The sequence below is a fragment of the Rhinoderma darwinii genome, chromosome 12 (genome assembly GCF_050947455.1).
Source record: "Rhinoderma darwinii isolate aRhiDar2 chromosome 12, aRhiDar2.hap1, whole genome shotgun sequence".
Classification (NCBI taxonomy): Eukaryota; Metazoa; Chordata; class Amphibia; order Anura; family Rhinodermatidae; genus Rhinoderma; species Rhinoderma darwinii.
This window is the reverse complement of record NC_134698.1, coordinates 67,618,339-67,628,820: the sequence shown is the minus strand read 5'-3', so window position 1 is coordinate 67,628,820 and position 10,482 is coordinate 67,618,339. Positions and strand designations below refer to the sequence as shown.

The window sequence follows — 10,482 nt, the reverse complement described above, 5'->3', positions numbered from 1 at the left end:
TGACGAGGCTGTCCCTCCAGTCCAGTCCAGTCCAGCACGGCACCTTCTCTACTATCTGTAATATACCCTTTATAGGGTTGCACCAGGTTAATGATTAGGTTGGCAGAATGAATATGAAGACTGACATACACAAATTAGTTGCAGTTGGAGGGTTTAGTACCCTATAACCATGTATGTATCTTTTAATGTGTGGGAAGTATTGTAATGCCTGCCATTAATATCTGTTATCCGGCGGAGGAGGCCAAAGGAGAGCCAAAAAGAATATTCTAACTTTATACTCCGTGTCCAAACTTCTCTAAACTCCACACACTTGAAAGGTTTTTCCCATTAGGGATATTTATAGCATATCCACAGGATATGCCATAAATGTCAGATAGATTCAGGTCCCACCTCTGGGTACCCCACCTATCTCTAGAACAAGGCCCCCTAAACCCTGTCCTACCGCTTTGTGTTCCGGCTGATGCGTGTGATTCCGACACGCTGTTTCCGTAAGTTCCATAGTAGTGAATGGCCGTTACGGAAGCAGCGTAGCATGCTGTGACTGTGTCATAAATGACCCTGATACTAAAACACCTGTCACTAGGTCATATAAGCTGAACTGCTTATCTTACCTGAATAGCGCTGTCTCCGTGATTCCAGTGCTGTTTTTTTTTTCTTTGGACCACCCCATTCCAGAGATACAGCCCACTGCCCACTGTTGTGTTGGTGCTCTCTGCTAATTTGCTGTAGTTAGCCAACAGGGCGTGACCTACCCTCAAGCTGCTTCATCCTGATTGGTCAGCATCAGATACAGGTAAGCTAGCTCCACCCTGTTGGCTAACTACAGCAAACCAACAAAACAGTGGGCCATATCTCTAGAACGTGAGGGTCCTGGAAAAAAAGAAAAACCACGATAGACCCTTGGAGAAATGCTATTCCGGTCAGTTAACCTGTTCAAGTTTTATCACCCAGTGACAGGTCCTCATTAACCCCTTAAAATCAAATACACATGACCCCGTATAGTAAGTCTACAAGATACTTTATTAACCCCTACTGATCTATACAGTGCTCTGATCTTCAGGTCCTGGCTACTGTCATGTACCAATGCCTCGTGTTTCCACTTCTGCCAGCCTCGTTCTGTGTATTCAGCTTTGAACACATATTGCTTTACAGCAGACCATTGGTTATCTCAAATTTGTCTTTCAAGCTGAATGCCAGCGAGAACCTTCAAGAAGTTCTTTGTAAGTTGCCAAACTTTTCCGGGGGCCTAAATCGTTAGTATTTTAACCCCCGTTCTCGCGATAGATGGCATTCCCAGAGGTCCGACCATTGTCCCCTATCCTGTGGATAGGAGGTGATTGTTTATTGTGGAACTTCTTTAAGGACCCACTTACATAGCGTTTCTTCACATACATTTCGCACGTACACCGGGAAAAGCGTCCGACGTATATGTTAAATGGATGATGAGACATATAGTGGCATACGTCGCTTATAGACTATTATGGCTTCCGTTTAACGTGTATGTCGGAAGCTTTTCATGACGTATATATAAAAGTACTAAAATGTAAAACTATATATATATAAATGTAGTATTGCAGTGTTCTTACTGACTCGTAGAATAAACTTCATTTGTTCCTTTTGCTAACTGGATAACCGCACAAAAAAACACAACTAGCGGAATTGTTTTTTTTTGTTTTTTTTTTCTGCGTTTTTTTCAAAACCCCCCCCCCCCCCAAATGGAATAAATAATAAAAGCAAATTTTTAACTTTTATATCTACCCAAAAATGGTGGCATTATAATCTACAACAGGCATCCATAACCCATAGGCCATAATGGTATCTGTTTAAAGTATAAGACATGAATAGCTATTGAAAATCCCATGACCTATACGTTAAACAGATGCCTGTGATGATTGCCATAAATCACCATAGGCTCCCATATAAAAAAAAAACTAAAACTTATACCGTGTGGTATACAATCCATCAGGCTATGGACACGTTTAGCGTGTACGTCAGGAACTTGTATAACCCTATGTGAATGGGTCGAACAGGTTATGAGCGGCAAAGCTGCCTCCACATGTTAGGTAAGTGCCAATAGTTGTTTAAGTAGTTCTGTGCATTAGTCCTGGCTAAATGTGGGGGTGAGCGTCAACCAGAAACCTCCAGAACCAAAGATGATTGGTTAGAAAGAGGTTAGATTGTCTACAGATCCTTAGAAAGATCGGGTCTGCCAAAAAATGAAGGTCTTATTACTTGACCCTCTATGGGCCGTCTCTAAACCTTTGTGGCTCCTATTGGGCTGGACAGCTTGGCCTCTTAGTGGTGGCAACAGGACTGCTTGAAGTTTGCAGGTTTCTTCCCACACTCCGGAAATACAATGATAAGTTAATTGGCTTCTTATGAAAATGCCTCATGTCTGTATCAGATAGTGAAATTAGATTGTGAGCTCTTCTGATCACCAGAACCGGGGTGAATGGTGGACCGCACAGTGGAATAGGTTGGTGCTATTTTCTTTGTGATATAGAAGTGGAGCTTCAGAGTCTTATCAAGTACATTAGGTCAAATTCTCTAAACCATTCGCTCAGCTGGTTTCTTGCAATGGTTCAGATCCACAGCACTGCAGGCCTGGAAACCTTCCCTACATATAGAGGGGAAGTCCGGATTTAATTATAAACGCGCTGCTTCCTCCTTCAAAGTACAGGATGAAAAACTCATCAAGAGTTAAAAGGAAAGGAACGTCGGGAACTGGAGGCCCCTTCTGCGAATGCTGCATTTAGGGATACGAGTGGTTCTGCTTCGGTATATATGAGCCTCGTTCTCTCCGCAGTTTGTTTAACGTTGCGTGATTAAAGCGCATAAAAGTAGCGTGGACGGTCACTCAACACATCCGTGATTAATGGAGGAAGCTGTATACAAAATCCTGCAAATAGCATTACTGTCGTGGGGCCTCGAAACGTGGAGCCTAGAAATGAAAGCCACGGGTGCAAGTTTTGAGCACTGGACTGCAATCGATATTGACACCTCAGCCAGTTTGCACGAGAAGAGGGGAATGAATTCATGGGACTTTTTTTTAACGCAGCGTGTGGGTGAGATTTGTTCTGATCTCATCCACTCCGCGGCTGCTGTATACGCCGCAGATTTTTCACAATGAAATCCGTTGTGGAAAATCCGCAGTATTTACGCTACGTGTGGACGTGCCCTAATGGCGAGTTCGGAAGTGGTGTGGATTTCACCCATTGTAAAGGTAGATCTGCGTCAAATCTGCAGAATAATAGGCATGCTGTAGACTTAAAATCTGCAGCATGCCCTGGAAATAAAACTGCTACGTGTTAGGGTATGTTCACACGCAAAACTAAAATCTGCTGTAAAATAAGGAGCTGTTTTCAAGCGAAAACCGCCTCTTATTTTCATAAGTTTTTGAAACCACAGACTTTTTTTGCGGCCGTTTCTCGAGCTGTTTTTCTATTGACACGATGAAAAACGGCTCCAAAAACTGCTCAAGAAGGGACATGCACTTCTTTTTACGGGGCTTTTTTTACACGTCGTTTTTTCAAATGGCCGCGTAAAAAAGTCTCGTCGGAGCGATACGCCGATTTTCTCCCTGTAATCAATGGTCAGATGTTTGGAGGTGTTGTGCTTACGTTTTTTTTATCGATTTTTCGCGGCGTTTACGGCCCAAAAAACGGCTGAAAATAAGCCGTGTGAACATGCCCTTAATTGTGTTTTGAAAATCTCATTCGCATGTGTATTGAACTTTAGCTTTTTGCAGATTTTCAGTGCAGCATTCGAGTACCTGCACCCGGGGGAAAAAAATTGAGCCAAAGATCCACCTGAAGATTTTCTGCACAATTTGATGTGATTTTTTTTTTTTTTTTTTTCCCCATGCGGAAAATCCACATGTCATTTACCCCATTTACAGATTAGTGACTGGAGGTCCTGGAACACGTCTGCCCCCGTCATCACCACCTTATCTTGCAGATCTCCAGTTCTGGGATTCACTTATTTTAGCTGCCAAGTGTATGTTTAGTTTTCCTTTAATACTTTTATGTGTTGTGCGGTCCACTTGTTAACCCTGAAGCAATATGGACTTTGCCATCTCTCGCACAGTAAGGAGTGAACCTGATAGTAGCGTCGCTATTAACCCTAGACGCTGGACTCTGAGGCTGGAAACAGTCACATTATTATTAGCAGACCTGCATTTTTAAAAAAATGGGGGGGGGGGGGGGGGGGCTAAAAAGATCAAAACAGCCAGCAATTAGTGGTGAGGAATTACATCTCGCTGCGTTCGTCTTCATCATTGAGTCGTGCTTTTGACATTTTCAGGGCTGAGGAGAGGAATGGTCGTGCTTCTAATATTATGCCCGGCATCCCAGTTACTGTGACCTGTTTTGGCGTCTTAGACAACCGCTTCAAGACAGAGCAGCTTACTATGAGATTAGAAAAAAAGGACTAGTACTTTCCAGCAAAAGCGCCACTCTTGTCCATGGGCTGTGTCTGGTATTGCAGCCAAGATGTAATACCAGTCACAGCCCATTGACCAGAGTGGCGCTGTAGTTCTTTCTTTCTAATCTTAGACAAAATTGGATGACTTCATGTCCGCAATGTGCCAGCAAATCCACTTCTCTTGCTGCATCACATAGCGTTGTGGAGATCTGCACTCCATCTTTGTTTAGAGGCAATGCCATTTGCACAAGCTTCAGACACGACTTCACAATGTGCCAACTCCCTATCAATAGCGTCTGTTTATGTCACGTTATGTTCACAGGGTACGGGTTTCTCATAGGCAAATAGACTATTGATTTTGTAGATAATCCACAGGCAGAAATCTGCCACGGATTAATTAGCGGATCCACACGCAGATTAGACCCATTGTAATTCAATGGAGCTATCCACATGGAAACCGCCGCAATTATAAACATAGACTGCGGGCATGAGTATTCCTTGATGTAGACCTCCGACGTGTCCAATGGCCCCCATGCACCCATCATATGCCAAGGGTGTGGGGGGATTAAAGTGTAGTCTATACAGTAATTTAAAAAAATAAAAAAGTCTATTGTGCAGTATACATTTTTTTTTTTTTTTTACAACGGGAGCCTATAGTCGATGTATACCACCGTATGCCCCAGCGGTCGGACCACCACCGTTTAGATATTTCTTATCTATCCTGTGGACAGGTGATAAATACAGATTTTAGGAAAACCCCTTTAAGTGAATCACTTCTGCTTGTAAAGGGAGCGGATAATAAGAGATTGGTGATAAAAATTTTGTAATACTGTTGGACATTAATTGGGCCTGTTAAATGTCTGATGTGTGGGTAGAGAAATGCGGGGCCCTGGGGAATTGGCCAACGTCACCCCTTATAGCTGGCCCTTCCGGGAGTTCGGACAGAATAATAAAACTTTCTGCCCGGTTATTTCATGTTATCAATGCTCTGTGCATTATCAGATGTCATATTTTGGAAATTTACTGTATTTAAAGTGGCTCAAGAGGATCTGCTCTGTAAAGGAGAGGGCAAAAAACGCTTCGTAACCATGTACAAGTGCAGTACCAAGATTCTGTCCCGTTTGCAGCCATGCAGCCAGATCAGCGCCATCTAGTGGACTGTTTACTTTTAACATGTTTGTAAATCGAATACATTTTTATTTTTATATATTAATCTTTGTCCATTGAGTTCCTGTGATATAGTGTATGTATGTATGTACAGAAAGTGGCAGAAAATGTGCTTAAAATGAAGTTCTTATGTGTTTGTTTTAGGTATCTTGCAATATATTTAGGACCCTCCCTCCAAGCGACAGCAACGAGTTTGATCCTGAAGAAGATGAACCCACGCTTGAGGCGTCATGGCCACACTTACAGGTATGTCTGCCCCTGTGAGGTCTATAGCGAGGTATTGCATGTAAATACACAACGAGATCCTAGTGGTTTGTCAGGTTCTAGTGCAGAAGTGTAAGGTAAAAATAGAGCAGGAGCTTCCACTTCCAGTATATATATCCAGCAGCGTAAAAGCTCCTTGTACGGCCTCGGTCTTAAATCTAAACATTATGAGTCTTGTATACGAGCTGAGGACTTGACAAGAAGACAAATTAAATCCACTCACATAGTGGCAAAGAGATGTCCTTCATTGTGGCTGCATTTATGGAAACCCTTGACAATAAAAAAGCAAAATGGAACAGACAGCGACCGTGAAAAAAAAAACGTTACGTGAGCCGTACATTAGCAGGTGAGTTAAGATTCAGGAAAAATCACACATTATCAGTCATTAGAGAGCATGCATGTGGCACACAGCGCCCATATGGACACTAAGGCATTCCCTGTACTGCTGTGAGGCACCATAATATCCCTCGGCAGCACTGAATCTAGGGGCGAATACCTCCATAACATGGCAGTGAGTATGTGGGGAATAAACCTTCGTCAGCCTCTGACGTTACCATATGGACCCATAGCAGGTCACAGGCGTCTTATTACAGGTCCGTACTACACAGATTCGGAATAGTCGTGGCCACGAGCCTTGCTTAGAATGTATAAGATCTCGGGTTTGGGGCTAATTTCAAGGATTATATTCAGGAATTGCACAAATATTAAATGGATTTCACGTGAAAAACTTTTCTGGTATATCAATCAGATATGCGCCGTTGAGATTTGTTAAACCCGCAATGGAAAAAAGGAATCGGCCTATATTGTATATTAGAGAAATGTTTTTAAGGAGCGAAATTCCTTTAATCTGTCACTAACTGGACCTGTGGATGCTGGATTATCAAATATTCTGGATTATCAGGCAGTTCTACAAAGTGTAGTACTTCACGCTCGTGAAATCTGCTGTTATCCCTGTTTAATCAGGGGAGTCTCTGCTCAGTATTCTGGTTTACAGTCTTGTGAAATTCCAGGTTATCAAAATAGCTATATAATCCAATTCTGGATTAAAGGAATTATACGGCATCCACATTAGTTGGGCAACAACGTAAAATACTTGATATTTGAAGGATGGATCTTGAAAGGGTATTACCATGTCAGAAATGTTGGTGTATAGCCACATATTTCAGAGATGGGACATGCATTTATCCGGAGAACGGTGGTCGCCACATCCGGATGGAGAGTGGACGCAGAGGTCGCATGCATGTGTGCGTCTTTCTCCATTCACTTCTAGGGGATCTATGGAAACAGCCAGGCAGCGTGCTCCAGATTGGCACGGGTCTCTGAAGTGGCACCCACACATACCAGACATTTATAGCACATCCTGTGGATACGCTATAAATATCTGAGATGGGAATAACCCCTGAAGGATGGTGAATAATAGTCTGGGTAATATGACCATGTGGTTGATTTACCAGCGGGCTGCAACCTGTGGCTCTTCAGTTGTTGTAAAACTTCTAGTCCTAGCGTGCCTTGCTAGCAACAGGATGAGAGGCTCTGCTGGGAGTTGTAGTTTTATAACGACTTGAGAATGTTAGGTTGCAGTTTACTGGTCTAAACAAAACGTCATTGAGGCGCGGATGACGCAGTGCGGTCGTTTCAGAACCGCATGACACAATCGGTCAGTGTCCACCCCATTTACAGTATCTGTCAAATGTGTCAGTAGCATCATCAATGATCCCACTGACTGGTTATTTGTCGTCTGTTTTCTTGCAGCTTGTATATGAATTTTTCATACGATTTTTGGAAAGCCAAGAATTTCAGCCCAGTATTGCCAAAAAGTACATAGATCAAAAATTTGTATTACAGGTAAGTACATTTCATATCCTGATTTACACCTTCATGTTGTATTAATTCCACTTTTATTTCCTTTACACAATCGCTGTATCTATCATGGGTGCTGACGTCCGTTTCTGTGGTTTCATATAAATCAGATTCTGTCAACGTCAAGTTTTTCATCTACATTCAGCGCTTTCTCGGCACATATACCAATTGATATCAATAGGGACCTACTTACATTCACCTAAAATTACAATTTTGGAACATATTATCTTAGAACTCTGCACTGTATTATTCCTCTGTTATTCCTCCTGGAAATGTAGGCATAAGTATTGTTAATGCCCTTGTCAATGGAGCGTGTCACTACAGTCCAACACTGTCTGAGTGCTTAAAATGTCCCTGTGTACAGACACACCCAATTGACCAGGGCAAAGCTAACACCCAGTTGCCCATTTTTTTAAAAAATGTTTCCAGGAGGTATAACAGAGGAATGGAAGAGATGCCCCAGCATTGTCATTTTTATGGAGAATACAAGTATTTACTAAAACAGACAGGAGTAGAAACAGGTCTTCATTAAATCCTGCCAAGTTCCCTATACCCTTTCTGCCCTCCATAAGTGGGCAATTCTTCCTTAAGCTGAAGATCTGAGTAATCTGAGACAGAACGATTTCCGGGGATGCGATACCTAATGATGCTATTTAAAAGGATGGCGTTGTTAGGTAGTGTATCCCTAGTAACTGGACTGTCAGAGATGACAGGTTCAGCTACACACTGGGGTTGACAGACACGGGGGTCACCAGTTTGACCATAGTCAGGCCGCGCCATTCACAAACTTGTGCTGTCATTTTTTACACTACAATTTTAGATTTGGACAGCTTACTTTCTGTTTGACAATCCTAAATGCCATAAACTCTGTCCTAATTCCTCTTCCTTGTAAACACGAGTGTTAGGCGCTTGTTCCTGTTGTGGTGTTTGTGATTCATATGTGGAGTTACGCCTCATGCGCACGACAGTGTGCGCCGGCCGAGTCCCGTCAGTGATCCGAGGAAAGATAGAACGTGTCCTATCTTTCCTCGGATCGGAGACTCGGATCATTTTTCACGGACCCGATTCACCCGCTAAAGTGAATGGGTCTGTGAAGACTATCGGGTGCCAATCGGATGCCGTTAAAAACTGCCCGAGTGGCACAACGGTCGTGTGCGTGAGGCGTTAGTGACTGCCTCCATTTTTGTTCTTGCACTCCTCCCATTCTGCCCTGGGTGATTCTAATTAGTTTAATGCTGGTTCCTACCATCCCCAGATATATATGTAGGCTTAGTCCCAGTTCTGGGTGTATGTGCAGAGTAGGTCCCCACCTATGGAGGACGCCTTGTCGTGGCAGGTGGGCTCACACAATTTGATCAAAATGTGCACCAAGAACCTCCCTATTGTAAGTAGATTTAGCAGCAATGCAGATTTATTTATAGTTAGTGGCTTAGGTGACTTTGGTGTTCGCAGTGTGCTGTCGCCATATTCTTGTGTGCTGTACGAGCTTGTTCCTGTCTCCAGGCCTGTGCCCAATGGCAACATCTAGATGGCAAGCTCATGATATTAGGCACGGTAAATGGACTTTCACTGGCCAAGCCAGTGGAGTTTGTTGGAGACCCGGAGTACGACATTGGTTGCTAAGAGAAAAACATTTTAAGACTCTCGTGGAGTAGCTGGCACTCACTTGTGAATCCACTTTTACTTCGCTAGATATAATAAGTATGTAAACACTTCATCCAACAGCTCAAAAATGTCCTTTTACACCACGGTGGGCTGTGGAGCTCCGTCGTCTTAAGATTTTATGATTTCGTCGTGCAGCTTGGTTTTATTTCATGGGTACATTTATTAAATACTGAGGGTTTGTGTTTATCCTGCAATGGACAACCATGACATATGTACATACGGACCCCGTTAGTAAGGGGCCCCTCTGCAGGATTCTTAAACGGAAAACATGGGCCGTGAAAAAGAGCGCCGATCAACAAGACCGCTTGTTGATCGGCGCTCGTTTGCTGCTTTCACAAGGAGCAATGATTGGTTATGTATGGGGACGAGCGATCGTTACTATGATCGTTCATTTATACCGGGAGATGTGCTGCCGAAAATTTTATTGCCCACATAAAGGAGCAGATCAGTCGATGAACGAGCATTTGATTGTTCATCAGCTGATCGTTGCTTTGTTTACACAGGACAATGATATGAACGCTGGTTTGCCCGATCATTGGCCCGTGTAAAAGGGTCTTAGGACTCGGAGGAAGGAGGACCAGAGCGTGTTTTAGGTGCTCTCAAATCTGCAGCATTACTACAAGATAAGTAATGTATTTACCGAGTGTATGGAAGTCTTTATATAGATATACTTTTTCGAATCCCTGATTTACCATGTGCATGAAAACCCAATCCGATTAGTGTTTTATATTCGGTCCTTCTAGGAACTTTTAAGTCGATTCAGTTGTTTTAGTTTTTAATGTGATCTCTTCTGCCACCTAGTGTCTGCACGTGGTAGTGCAGACACTAGCTGGTGTTTAGATCACATATTCTGCACCAACAGTTGTAATGGGTTTTAGTCTGCACAAGGCTGGCATTATAGGTCATCAGTCGCCGGTTCAGCACTTCTACCTAACTTCATTTTGGATGGCATGTGTCACACATCTATAAGTGAATTAAATAGTTTATCAACTAAATTTGAGCATCTGATAAGCTCTTTCCATCAGTACAATCATCGTACATATGCCGGTACATATTAATTTAGGGTTGTCACGATACTTATCCGTGGATTTTCGGGGGAATTGC

The 10,482-nt window shown here is 42.9% G+C and overlaps 1 protein-coding gene across 2 annotated transcripts in view; it reads left to right on the top strand.

Moving 5' to 3' along the window:
* The window catches only part of PPP2R5E (protein phosphatase 2 regulatory subunit B'epsilon), a 74,313-nt gene that overhangs the window by 43,431 nt on the left and 20,400 nt on the right, over positions 1–10,482 (top strand). For both annotated transcript variants that reach the window (XM_075843752.1, XM_075843751.1), the window contains exons 4-5: positions 5,734–5,835; positions 7,606–7,698. In XM_075843752.1, the coding sequence (XP_075699867.1) occupies positions 5,734–5,835; positions 7,606–7,698 (195 nt within the window). The remainder of the gene's footprint in view (positions 1–5,733; positions 5,836–7,605; positions 7,699–10,482) is intronic.